This window comes from Balaenoptera acutorostrata, chromosome 2 (genome assembly GCF_949987535.1).
Source record: "Balaenoptera acutorostrata chromosome 2, mBalAcu1.1, whole genome shotgun sequence".
Classification (NCBI taxonomy): domain Eukaryota; kingdom Metazoa; phylum Chordata; class Mammalia; order Artiodactyla; family Balaenopteridae; genus Balaenoptera; species Balaenoptera acutorostrata.
Window position 1 is genome coordinate 181,346,753 of NC_080065.1, and position 13,299 is coordinate 181,360,051.

Sequence of the window (13,299 nt, forward strand, 5' to 3'; positions counted from 1 at the left end):
TATCTGGATCCCTGGGTCCTGGAGCGGGGATGGGTACCTTGGGCCCCTCAGTCCTAAATGGGAATTGGAAGCCTGGAAGATGCCTAGGTCTAGGAGAGAAATTGAGGGTCTAGGATCAGAGCTTGGAGCTGGAATCCAAAGACCTTATGTGAAGCGGGTGTGGGGTGTGGAATTAAGAGTTTAGGATCCCTCGGTCCTGGGAAGAAACCAAAGGCCCTAGACCCTTGAGTTCGGGAAGAGAGCTGGTTCCGTGAGTGCTGGAAGAGAAGTGGGGGCTCTAGATCCCTGGGTGGATGGAGAGAGGAGAGGGGGTACAGAGGATCCCTCGGTTTCCTCTTGCTTTGGGGCCACCCCACCCCCGGAAGCACCCGTCTCCAAGGCCTCAAGCAGGCCACGTGCATGGCCTACCCAGCCAGGTTCCTGGGGCGCTAACCCAGACGTCAGGCCTGAATTCCGGCAGCCGGTCGCCAATGCCCACGTCGGCTGCCATTCACTCCGGCTACGGCTAATCCCCTCCCGCCGTCTGGGGCCGGCTCCGCCCCAATGCAGCTGCGCTTCCACTGGCTCCCACCAAAACGAAGCACCTTTATTTCCTTCATTGCCATTTGTCCGGAGAGGTGTCAGTCACCTTACACCCGCCCCCGCCACTCAACCATTGGCTTAGAAGACAGGACTAGAAAAGGATTCTGGTTAAGACCGAAAGTAATTCAGTCCAAACGCAAGCGCATCACACAGATCTCGTCAGAGACTGGATACGTTGATTGCCAATCTCTATAAAAATCTCCTTCCATGTGTACTCATTGGCTTGCGTAGACGACTATCTCGCCGGACGCCCGCCCAGCCGTTCAAAGAAGCCTTTCGCCAGATCCCTCCTTCCTGTCCACTTGACTCTTCGGAGCCATCAATCCGGTTCTGAAGCCGCCCACCGATTCTGGAACTCCCGCTTCATTGGGCCTCGGGTCTTCTCGGATCTCCTCGATTTGCCCTCCCAGCGCCGGCAGCCCGCAGCCCACTGCCTCCGAAAGCTGTCGATCTCCCGGCGCCTCCCGCCCACTGCCCCTCCCGGCACTCCGATTGGCCGCTCGCCTCCAGAGCCCGTGATTGGTGTCCCGGGAGCAGCAGCCGCCTTCCATTGGCCCGGAGGCGCCGTCCGTCAAGCCGGCGTCGGGAGGGGGCGTCCCTCTCCCCCCTCGTCGTCTTTCCAGCCGCTGGGTTCCCAGAGTGCTCCGCGGCCGTGTGGAGCGAGGCCTTGTTCCCGCGTTGAGCCGCTGCTGCCGCCGCCGCCTCCTCAGCTTCAGCCTCCGCGCCAGGCCCGGCCCCGCCGCGCCATGTCGGACTACAGCACGGGAGGACCCCCGCCCGGGCCGCCGCCACCCGCCGGCGGGGGCGGGGGAGCCGGAGGAGCCGGGGGTGCCGGGGGAGGCCCGCCGCCGGGCCCGCCGGGCGCCGGGGACCGGGGCGGCGGCGGTCCAGGCGGCGGCGGCCCGGGCGGAGGGTCAGCCGGGGGCCCCTCGCAGCCGCCCGGCGGGGGTGGTCCGGGAATCCGCAAGGACGCCTTTGCAGACGCAGTGCAGCGGGCCCGCCAGGTGAGGAGGCCGCGGGCCTGAGGGGCGCGCGCGGGCGGGGGAGGGGGCGGGGTCACGTGCGCGCGCGGGGTCGCGGGGGGGGCGGGGCCGCCGCGGTGTCACGTGGGGCGGTGGGCGGGGGCCTGGGCCTCCCCAGACACCTGGAGTGGGGGGGCCCCCCTGGGGGTGACCCCCTGCAGGGGGAAGGGTCGTCCGGGGTTCACCCAAGAGCGGCCGCTGCGTGTGCAGGGTACCGGGAGCTCGGGGACTCACTTTGGGGACTTCCCTCCCCCGTTAGGACATTCTCCACTCCTGGAAGCAGGGGGTCCGCTTTCCCAGGGAAGTCTTGCTGTGCCCTCACCTCCCCATCAGGGCAAAGAGCAGTTTGCCCCCAACCCGGTCCCATTTCTGCCTGCTCCCCAGGAAGGAGGGACTTCGGGGGGGGGGAAGAAAAGTCCTCTTGAGCTTGTAAAGTGGAAAGGGGACCCTTTGGCTGCCAGGCAGTGGCCAAGCACTTAGTTGAAATGGGGAGGGTGGGCCTAGGGACTGGCTCTTTTTGATGCTTCTGGTGACTTGAAAGCGTGGTCTGTCTCTTTTGGGGAGAGAAGGGAAGGGTCCCACCACTGTGTTTTGGGGCATGATGACTACGTGGAGGTGTCACATGCTGGTGTGTGACATCCCTGGCTCCATTCTCGGCCTCCCCACGGCCTGAGGGGAGGAGGCCCATAGAAAGCGAGAACTTTGTTGCCCTTTCAAAAGGAAGCTGACCCGGCTCAGGCCATTGAGTGCTTTCTCACTCAGGATTGTCCCAAAACCTCCAGGACACAGTGGGAGGTCCCGTTAGGGGAATGCCCTCTTCCCCTCCCAGCGTGGTCTGTGGCTTTCACCCCTGGGGTGGGACAGGGTTCTAAGCTGCACTTGATCTGGTTGCCCCCAAACTGTCTTGAGTGAGAAGCAACTCTAACAAGGGGAGTTGGTGCTGTCAGTTGGGGTGGGATAAGGCCCCATCTAGGCATCCCAAGAGTTTTGGCTCAAAGTGTTTTTAAAAAGAAAAAAGAAAAAGTTTTACAGGTGAAAAGATAGATCCTCAGCTCATGGTTTGTGTTTCTTTGGAAAACTTGTAATGATTCCACCAGCAGAGTCTGGTCTCAAATTTGTTGGGTTGGAGTTTATTTGACGTTGCTGTTCGTGTGTCTAAAATGTAACATGTGTTCCGAGAAAGGTCTTCTGTTTTGGTTAAAATGAGGGTTTCAGATGCCTTGAAGCAAAAACTTTTCTAAGATTTGTTGAACAAATGCAAAGATTTTGAGAGTGAGGGAGATAAAGGAAAGTTGTGCTCTTCAGCATCCCAGAGGACCAGGAGCTTGGGCAAGGGAGTGTCTGAAAGTTCTCCCTGGAGGAGGGGCCCTGAGGACCTTCCCTGGCACCTGAACTTCTGTTCCTTTCGCCCCTAGAACAAGTCAGTGTGGATTACACTCTGGCCACAAACAAATTAGGCACAAATCTCATAGAGAAAAGGGAGTTTTGAAATTCCTGAATAACTCTTGAACTCTGAGGCCTTGGGTAAAAACTTTTTCTAGAAGGTCTTAACCCCCAGGCTCTTCCCCAAATCTGGGGGAAGCCACTCCCAAGCCAGACAGCAAGACCTGTTGGGTTTAATGAACCAGAGAAGTCGATCTGAGCACCATGGAGGGAGATTTTGGGTGGTAATTTTTCTCTGCTTACAACTTTATTTCTAGATCGCAGCCAAAATTGGAGGTGATGCCGCTACAACAGTGAATAACAGCACTCCTGATTTTGGTTTTGGAGGCCAAAAGAGGCAGTTAGAAGATGGAGGTAACTACCTGCTGGAGGGGCAGGGGGGAGAGAGTGAGGTGCCTTTGTTTGAATGTGGTTCAAAGTGGGGGGAGCCCGCTGCCATTTTGGTCTTTTAAAACCTCAGCGATCCCAGCTTTGTTGTCTCTTTTTGTTCGGGCTGCCGTCCTGAGGTATCAGGTGGCTGAGTGGAGGGCAGATTGATTGTGACCAGGTCCAAGTTGTAAGTTCTCAAGACTGTTCCTCCCCTCCTGCCAAGCTAGGGAAGTGTTGGCAGTTCTCTCGAGGCCCCACATCAGTGCAGTGTGGCTGGCCCGGGGGCATGCAGTGTGATCCAGAGCAGCCCAGAGTATCAACTCAGTGATCAGCCTGACTTCCCCAAGGCAGGTTTGGTCCTAAGCCGGAAGGACTCGGGTGCCACCGTAATTTTCCCCCTGTTACAAAGGGCTTCTTATACCTGAGTGCCAGTGGGGGGATTGATGAAGTCTGGCCCCCCTCAGGGGTTGATCTCTGCTACTCCCCTGCCCTGGCTCTGACGTGGGGGCTGGGGGACAGGACGATTGTCTGCCAGGACATGTGGCACCAGCATCAGATTTGAGGCAGCTGTGGGTGGGTGGGTGGGTGCTGCATCTGACATCCTCTTCTTTTCACAGACCAACCGGAGAGCAAGAAACTGGCTTCCCAGGGAGACTGTAAGTCCACTGGGTGACACAGGCAGAGGGCAGCTTCAGGATCTTAGGAGGTTTCTAGCAGTGGGGAGCTGGAAGTACTGAGCAGACAGCACCTCCTGCATGGAGGCTCTTGGTGTTCCTCTGGGGTCCATGAGCTTTAGAGAACCCAGAGCCTGGGAATTGAGGCAGAAACCTCAGAGTGTGTGTGGTTGTGAGGCGGGCTCCATTGCGTTCACTCGGGAAGGCTCGGAAGCACTGTGATAAGTGCTAGTTGCCCCTCGTGCAGGCAGGAATGCCTGGGGCCGGCAGTGTTTGGGGTCCCAAAGAGGAACCAGGCCAATCTTTCCTTTGGATTTTCTCTCTGCAGCCATCAGTTCTCAGCTCGGACCCATCCATCCTCCCCCCAGGTAGGTTGTGATTTGGAGAACATGTCATTTCTTTTCTCGCTATCTCTGGCCTTTTGTACTGACTTGAGGGAGAGCTCTGTCTGAGGCCACATCGTTTAGGGCTTTGTCTCCCTTGCTGCTTGACCAGGGAAAGGAATGAAAAGCAGAAGGAGCTTCATTTGTCCCTTGTACTTACTGTCTGTGGGGCTGTAGAGAGCACAGGGCTGTGGCTGTTAGCTGTAATGAGGAAGGGGGAGCTCTGCACCCTCTTGCTTCCTTTGTTTGGAGTGGGGACAGTCAGAAGCACAGCTATCCCTCCTTCTAGGAAAAGCTGGGGACTGACCTTAGCCTTCTCATCTGTCTTCTGTAGATTCTTGTTCCCTGAGAGCTGGAGGAGCCAGGGGGTCGGGGTGGGGGGAGGGTCTTTCTTACCTTTTTGCCCCAGAATGACCTCAGTGAATCTGACGTAGAATCCTTTGTGAAGGACCCTGTTCTTTCTTTTTTTCTTTCTCAGTTGGCTAAAGTTTTGTGAAATGCAGTAAAAACAACTTATTAGGAAAATGAAATGAAAAAGATACAAAGCCAGTTTTTTTTTTTTTTTTAATTAAGATCTGTAGACATCAGATGACACCATCAGATTTCTGTGAAAGTGTCCCAAGTTCTCTCAGCACTGGTCCAGGGGTTCACGCCACCCCAGACCAAGCCTCTCGTGGCCCAGAAAGGGAAACTGAGGCCCCGAGAGGTTGGGTGATCTGCTGTGGGCCGAGGGAGCCCCCGACCTGTTGTCAGACTCTGCTTGGGCCTGTGGGGGCTTGGTCCCTATGTCATAGAAGGCGGGGGCTTGGTCCCTATGTCATAGAAGGCAGGGCCTGTGGCTTTGGGGGGTCTTTCTCCAGGAGGCCCTCTGGCTCTTCCATCCCCCCTACTTCGCTCCTACTTGAGGCTGACTCTCGTCGTCTCTCTTTGCAGGACTTCAATGACAGAAGAGTACAGAGTCCCAGACGGCATGGTGGGACTAAGTGAGTGTGGGTCAGCCGTGATCAGGGATGCCCGTTATCCCCCCCCCGTCTCTGGGACAGTCTCCCAGGAGCCCCCGGCAGCCCAGGAACCTCTGGTTTGAAAGAGCCCATTTCATGCTCTCTCTGTTCCCATCCTCTCTGGCCGGGGGAACGGCGGAGCTCTCAACTTGGCTGCTCCGCCCCCCTACCCCCACCCCCCGAACATCAGCGGGGCCGGGACCCCCTCCACACAGTCTTCTCAGCGCCCGGCTCCCCGCCTCAATCTCTGCTTTTGTTCTTTTTTTCCACCTAGTCATTGGCAGAGGAGGCGAACAGATTAACAAAATCCAGCAGGATTCGGGCTGCAAAGTGCAGATCTCTCCAGGTATGGGAAGCCAGATCTGGGCCAGGACAGGCGCTGGGCTGGGCTGAGCTGAGCGGGGCTGGGCGGGGTGTGTGTGGGGGTGCTCTTGGGCTTTCTATCATAATCCTCTGACTGCCGTGATTGGATAGAGGTGAAACGGACTGGTGTTCATTGAGCACGTTTTATGTGCTAGGCTCTAGCACGGCGCCTCGAGGTGTAGCTACAACTCTTTATTTTCTTCAGTTTTCTGGTGAGCGGGGAGGGTTGGAATCCAATACAGGGAGCTGCACCCCAGACCCTGCTCTGACCATGTTGCCACCTGAGGTAAACACCTGGTGGAAAACAGGAGGGAATGTGTGAGGCAGGGGAGCTCATTAGGAAGAAGAGCTGAGGTCAGGCCTGGGTTCAAGTCCAGTTCTGCCTGCTCCTCGGCAAGTGCCTGCTTTGCAGGGCTTTCTGAGGGCTCGTCCTGCCTAACCCGTGCCCTTCATTGACTGGAAGCTGCTCGTCATCAGTGGTGATGGACAGGGCCCAGGTTTGGGACTTTCTGGAATCTGCCTTGCTTTCCATCTCATCTTTTTTCCTAAAAGTTTTGCCTCCCTTACTGGATTGTAAGCTTCCTGACCTTGGCCTTGTGTAGAGCAGCCTCCCAAGTGTTGGGGAGGTAAATTGATCTGTCAGGCCGCCACACGGTGGCAGAAGTAGCCACTGATTGTTCTGGAGGTCTCCTCATCTACATGGAAAGTCCTCCTGGTGGCTGCAGACCCAAGAAGGCGTTGACCCTATCTTCTCTTCTCTCCAGACAGCGGTGGCCTACCTGAGCGCAGCGTGTCCTTGACAGGAGCCCCGGAGTCTGTGCAGTAAGTCCCTGGTTGGGCCTGTCACTGTGACGAAGAGAGTGGGCAGAAGCCCTCTGGATCCTTTTGAAGTTGAGGGTGACTCCCACACCATGTCTCTCAAGCCTTGCCCTCTCCAGGGGGGCTGTCCTGACTCTGTGATTCCCCTGAATCCTGAGATCTGGGGAACCTGGATAGCCCCAGCCCCAAGGACAGGACCATTTGTCATCTGTCAGGCCATGTGGGTTGGAATCGCCTTCCCTGGGACCTGGGTGGAGCTGCCAGGCCAGTCCTCTCTCAGGTGATGACACCCATTCTTCCCCTTCCCAGGAAAGCAAAGATGATGCTGGATGATATCGTCTCTCGGGGTCGTGGGGGCCCCCCTGGACAGTTCCACGACAACGCCAACGGGGGCCAGAACGGCACAGTGCAGGAGATCATGATCCCCGCAGGGAAGGCCGGCCTGGTCATCGGCAAAGGTGGAGAGACGATTAAGCAGCTGCAGGTAAGGGAGTGGACCCCTCCCCTCCCAAGAAAGTTTCCTCCCTGGGGCTGTGCGTCTGCACACCGCTGCCCCCAGCCGCTTTGCCAGGGTCCTTCATCCTTTTTGATCACACCCGGCCCCCCACATGCCCCAGAAAGTCCTTTGAGAGCTCAGCACTGACTCTCAACCTTGGCTGTAAAGGAACGGGCTGGAGTGAAGATGATTTTAATCCAAGATGGATCCCAGAACACGAACGTGGACAAACCACTCCGGATCATCGGAGACCCTTACAAAGTACAGGTGACCACACCCCGGGGGCTAGCGAGGGGTTCTGGGGCAGAGAGAGGGCAGGCAGATGAGCTGGAGATTCATATGCAAGTGGAGAGGTTTTCAAGAGCACTGGCTTTGAAGTCAGCCCAGGACTTGTTCTCTGCTGAACTCTGCCTCCCGGCCGTTTGTACGTGAGCAGGTGGCCTAAACTCCAGAAAATGGGGGTGCTCACCACGTCTGCCTCTTAGGGCGGCGGATAAAGAGCTCGGCACACGTGCGTTGGTCCTTAGCTTAGGCCCGTGACCCCTGGGCACGCGGTGGGGCGGCGGTGCTTATATGAGCACTGTGCTTCGTGTGTTTGTAGCAAGCCTGCGAGATGGTGATGGACATCCTTCGGGAGCGTGACCAGGGTGGCTTTGGGGACCGGAATGAGTATGGATCCCGGATCGGCGGGGGCATTGATGTGAGTGCAGGCTTCCCCAGGTGGATGGAGTGCCAGGCTAGGCTGGGGGGGCGGGGCGGTTGGCCAGCGGGCAGCAGAGGGCCGCAGGCTGGGGACAGAGCCCAGCTGACTCTCCTGCGTCCCGCCCGCCCTCAGGTGCCAGTGCCTAGGCATTCTGTGGGGGTGGTCATCGGCCGGAGCGGAGAGATGATTAAGAAGATCCAGAATGACGCGGGTGTTCGGATACAGTTTAAACAAGGTCAGGGGCCAGCCGGGGGTCCGCTGGGCACGTAGACATGTTGACCAGGTCTGTCCTCTGAGGAGCACTCTTGGGGTCCCCTGCGGGCAGCTTGGCACCAGGATTAGCCTGTTGAGCCTCTGCGGTGCCTCATTACTCCTAGACCAGCAGGACATACCTCATCACCTCCCCCCCCGGTGGGACAGCCACGTGAGAAAGTGGGTGACAGGCGGCTTTCCAAGTCCAAGGGGGGAGTGTGTTCTTCTCTCCTGTCAGATCCTCTTTTTTCCTCTCCCCGCCCAAGGGCTCTCCTGACCACACCGCCAGGGCCCCTGGGCTGCATTAGCTTACACGGCCCCAGCTCTGGGCTCCTGCCAACCACAGTGAGAGGGTCTGTGGGGAGGAGGGACTCCTCTGTGCTTTTGAGAGTTTTGTTATCAGTTCTTAGTTCTGTCAAGTGCATCCGTTAGTTCTGGGGGATACCTGATTCAGAAAGAAGCCTCATCCGCCACCCTGCCTTAGCTGGTTGGTTTCCTTCTCTGGCACCGTGGGCCCGCCGGCCTTTCTCGGCCCCTGAATACGTGGAGGGCGGCGAGCAGCACTTTGAGGCTGAGATGTTTCAGACACCTAGCCTGGTCCAGCTTCTACCCTGAAGAGGCGGTGTTAACGGGGGTTTGGAGTTGTGCTTCTCTTGTAATTGCGTTTTTGTTCTCTGGGTGCTGCCTCAGATGATGGGACGGGTCCCGAGAAGATAGCTCACATAATGGGGCCCCCAGACCGGTGTGAGCACGCCGCAAGGATCATCAATGATCTCCTCCAGAGCCTCAGGGTGGGTGGCGTCGGCTGTGCTGAGAAGGGCTGGTGGGGACAGAGGGGCCAGGCTGGGTTCCTGTGTTAACCCTCTGTCTCCTCCCTGCCCTGCAGAGTGGTCCCCCGGGCCCTCCAGGGGGTCCTGGCATGCCCCCAGGGGGCCGAGGTCGAGGAAGAGGCCAAGGCAACTGGGGCCCTCCCGGTGGGGAGATGACCTTCTCCATTCCCACTCACAAGTGCGGGCTGGTCATCGGCCGAGGTGAGTAGCCCTTCCACGGGCCCCATCCCTTCCCCACTCTCCTCCCACCCTCCCTTCACAGCCTGTGGCTTCCGCAGGTGGCGAGAACGTGAAAGCCATAAACCAGCAGACGGGCGCCTTTGTAGAGATCTCCCGGCAGCTGCCACCCAACGGGGACCCCAACTTCAAATTGTTCATCATCCGGGGCTCGCCCCAGCAGATCGACCACGCCAAGCAGCTCATCGAGGAGAAGATCGAGGTGGGCTGGGGAGGGGCTCTGGGAGCCTGGGCCCGGCTCCTTCTCCCACTCCACTGACTTGTCCGATTCTCTTTCCTCCAGGGTCCCCTCTGCCCAGTGGGACCAGGCCCTGGGGGCCCAGGCCCTGCCGGCCCCATGGGACCCTTCAACCCCGGGCCCTTCAATCAGGGGCCACCCGGGGCTCCCCCTCAGTGAGTATCCCTGCCGGCTCCTTGGGGTTTGGGGTGGGGTGGGGCTGTGCTGGCAGGGAGACTGGCGGACCCTGTGTCCGTCCCCTCCACTGAGATGGCCAGCCCCGCCTCGTGGAAGTGCTGAGCGTTTGGCCCCAGACGTGATCCCGGCCAGCCCCCTGTTTTACAGACACATTCTTAAAAGATGCCACAGGTGTTGCCTTTGGTCTCCACCCACGCGTAGATCCGTGCATGGTGCGCTCGGGGACTTGCACTTCCTTGAGTCAACACAGCCTTTGGCGTTTGCATCGGTCATCTCATGCCCTTCCCTGGGCCAGGAACCCGCAGCGCCACTCAAGGGGTGCTCTGGGTCCCCGTCCGAGCTGCGGCCATCCTCTGTGGGGACCCAGGAGCAGCCTGGCTCACGTGTTCCCCGTTCTCGTCCTGCAGTGCTGGAGGCCCCCCTCCTCACCAGTACCCACCCCAGGGCTGGGGCAATACCTACCCTCAGTGGCAGCCGCCTGCTCCTCACGACCCGAGTAAGTGTAAGGACCTGATCAGGGCAGGCGGAGAGGGGGCCAGCTTTCCGGGCCACCGCTCAGCCCACACGTCCTCCTCCCGCAGATAAAGCCGCGGCTGCCGCCGCAGACCCCAACGCTGCCTGGGCCGCCTACTACTCACACTACTACCAGCAGCCCCCAGGCCCCGTGCCAGGCCCAGCGCCGGCCCCCGCGGCCCCGCCCACCCAGGGCGAGCCCCCTCAGCCTCCACCTGCCGGCCAGTCGGACTACACTAAGGCCTGGGAGGAGTATTACAAGAAGATCGGTGAGTGCCTGGCCCACGGCGGGGGCTCGGGTCCGCCAGCGAGCAGTGGGCGGGTGGGTGGCCGTGTCCCCCGCCTGGGCTCTGACCTCGCAGCGTGTGTCCACAGGCCAGCAGCCCCAGCAGCCCGGCGCGCCCCCGCAGCAGGACTACACGAAGGCCTGGGAGGAGTACTACAAGAAGCAGGGTGAGCCGGCGGGGCCGCGGGGGGCAGGACCGGGCTCGCCCTCGTGCCGGCCACACTCACCCGCCCTCTGCTCCCCCACAGCTCAAGTGGCCACGGGAGGGGGTCCGGGAGCGCCCCCAGGCTCCCAGCCGGACTACAGTGCCGCCTGGGCCGAATATTACAGACAGCAAGCCGCTTACTACGGACAGACTCCAGGTCCTGGCGGCCCCCAGCCTCCACCCACACAGCAGGGACAGCAGCAGGCAAGTGGGAATTGCCACCCTCCTCCTCCTCCTTTCTCCTTCCAACCCCCGGCTACCGTCCATCCTGCCTTAGTGGGTAGCGCCGGAAATCCCTTCCCCTGCGGGGTGTGTCCTTGATGCCTGCAGCGGGGGCCACGTGGCCAGAGGTCTCCGGGAGTCCCCACGCGCCGGGGGAAGTGTGTGCTGGGTCCAGAGGTTAAACGAAGAGGCCTCCCTCCGCCGGCCCGCTTGTTCCTGTGTAACGCTGTCATGATGCTGGGGGAGAGCGCGCGAAACAAATAAAAGGAGGAACTGTTGAACTGGTGGGTAGTCCTGGGGGTGGGGGGCAGGCCGTCCGCTCAGATGCTGGTCGCCATCCTGGCTGCTAACTCACTCAAAATCTGGCCACTTGGGAAGAAAACGGATATTTTTTCCCCTCTCTGCATTACTTTCATGGTTTTTGTTCTTTTGATTCTTTATTTTTGAAACCACGATCTCTCCCCGCGTGTCCAAGTGACTGTGTGTGCTGCAAGCGGCCCCGCGCGGCTCGGCCGTGGCCCGGCCGTGGCTCCTCCCGTGGCTCCTCCCGTGGGCTGTGGGGAGGTGCCGAAGGGCCCAGGCTCGGCCTCTCTGCTCCCGCGCCCGCCTTGTGTCCTGGTCTTGTCTGTGAAGTGGGCATGACGATCGCTGCCACCTTCCAACCTACCTCACAGGGGTGTTGTGGGGACACCGTGATCTCTGACTGTCATGTTGTGATGCGCCGGGGCCGCCCGCCCTCCTTCCTAAAGACAGGGCCCCCTCCTCCCTCCCCTCCCCTCCCCTGCTCCCAGCCCTGAGCGCTTCTCGCCCGCCCGCCCTCCCTCTCTCTCTCTCCCTCTCTCTCTCTCCCTCCCTCCCTCCCTCCCTCCCTCCCTGCTTCTTCTCCTTCCTTTGTGTCACTCTCTCCTCCATCAGGGAGCCAGTCTGACTTCAGCCGAGCCCCGGAGCACTGACTAGACAGCTACAGACACATCCTTCGGCCTGCGCTCGCCACAGGCTCGGGAGAGGGGCTTCCTGGCCCCCTCCTCGCCCCAGTCCCCCAGTCTCCCGCCTCCCCTCCCGTAGTGACCAATTCCTATCTCTTCCCTCTCCGCAGGCTCAATGAATCGAATGAATGTGAACTTCTTCATCTGTGAAAATCTTTTATTATTTTTTTTCCATTTTCTGTTTGGGGGCTTTTTGTTTGTTTTTCTTCCGTTTGTTTGTCGAGAGAGCGATGGCTGCCAAGTGGGGGGTGCCTGGGGAGCCCTCGCTGTGAGTGGCTTGGAGGTCGCAGCACAGGCGGTGCCGGGCTCTCGCTCTCTCGCTCTCTTGCTCATTCTGTGTGTCTCACATGCTTTTTTTCTTTCAAAATTGGGATCTTTCATGTTGAGCCAGCCATAGAAGATAGCGAGAACTAAATCTCTGCAAAAAAAAAAAAAAAAAAGATTAAAAATTAAAAAGCAAAACAAAACCTATGAAATTATATATATATATATTAAAAAATCTCTATCATCCCCCCCCCCCCCCGCCCCACCCCAGCGTTCCTGACACTGCCTCTTTCAGGAGAAAGCAATTCATTGACTCCTTACTACCACCCTTGGCCCTCTTCATGTTTTTAAAATAAACTTTTAAAAAGGAAAAAAAGTCACTCTTGCTATTTGTTTTTTTTAGTTAGAGTTGGAACATTCCTTGGACCAGGTATTGGTATTGCAGGAAAGCCCGCCACCCCCCCCCCCCCCCCGCCCCACGTCAGGCAGCCCCTCGCTCAGCCTCTCTGCTCCTCCTCTCGCTCCTCCCCCCGCCCCAGCTCAGCTCCCCTGCCGCCCACCCCTCCTGCCCCCCCGCCCCCCGCCCCCAGGACTGCTCTGTCGTGTTTCATCAGTTCAAGAGGACATTGAAACGGAAAACAGTTGAGAACAAAACAAAAAAAAAATTGTATGGCAGTTTTTACTTTTTATCGCTCGTTTTTAACTTCACAAATAAATGATAACAAAACCTCCCCGTGTCTGCCGGGTGCCGTCTCTCTCTCTCTCCCCCCGTAGAGTTTTGAAGCAGATGTTTGTTCTTTATAGATGTTGTAAAAGCCTGATAACGGTGATTGGAAATTACAAGCTTTGTGTTGTGTTGGGTTTTTTTTTTTTTTAAACCGGAATTATAAGAAAAGATAGTTTTCTGCAGGCGCATTGTGCTTTCCTAACTCTGCCCCCCACCCCTTTTTTGGTTAAATAAAGTGCTTTTTGTCTAAAACGGCGTGCTGGCCGCAGTTGTGTTTGCAGAGGAAACAAGCTGAAGAGGAGCTTGGCCCATGAGAGTGGGGTGTGGGCCCCCCAAAGACTGGCCGCCTGGTCTTGTAGGAAGGGAGAAGCAGGCAGAGCCCCAGCAGTGCAGTCCTCCCCCAGCGTTCCTGCCTCTGGGAACGTGGGGAGCAAGGCCCCCAGGAGGGTCCCCAGGGACAGGTGTTCCCATGGATACAGCCTGCCACCACAGCAAACCCATGGCCGG

At 58.5% G+C, this 13,299-nt stretch overlaps 1 protein-coding gene across 2 annotated transcripts; it reads left to right on the forward strand.

Annotated features, from left to right (window-relative positions):
* Nucleotides 1-845: 845 nt before the first annotated feature.
* On the forward strand, nucleotides 846-13,044 carry KHSRP (KH-type splicing regulatory protein). 2 transcript variants are annotated; one of them, XM_057539861.1, is made up of 20 exons: nucleotides 846-1,586; nucleotides 3,305-3,401; nucleotides 4,034-4,072; nucleotides 4,419-4,458; nucleotides 5,407-5,456; nucleotides 5,749-5,820; nucleotides 6,602-6,659; nucleotides 6,966-7,140; nucleotides 7,321-7,419; nucleotides 7,754-7,852; nucleotides 7,988-8,090; nucleotides 8,798-8,898; nucleotides 8,994-9,138; nucleotides 9,216-9,376; nucleotides 9,458-9,567; nucleotides 9,997-10,085; nucleotides 10,171-10,371; nucleotides 10,478-10,555; nucleotides 10,637-10,797; nucleotides 11,912-13,044. In XM_057539861.1, the coding sequence occupies exons 1-20, from the start codon at nucleotides 1,329-1,331 to the stop codon at nucleotides 11,918-11,920; spliced, it is 2,145 nt and encodes a 714-aa protein (XP_057395844.1). In that variant the 5' UTR covers nucleotides 846-1,328; the 3' UTR covers nucleotides 11,921-13,044. The 2 variants fall into 2 exon arrangements, with proteins under 2 accessions (XP_057395844.1, XP_057395843.1); XM_057539860.1 differs by having other exon boundaries at nucleotides 851-1,586; nucleotides 10,637-13,044.
* The last annotated feature ends 255 nt before the right edge of the window (nucleotides 13,045-13,299 follow it).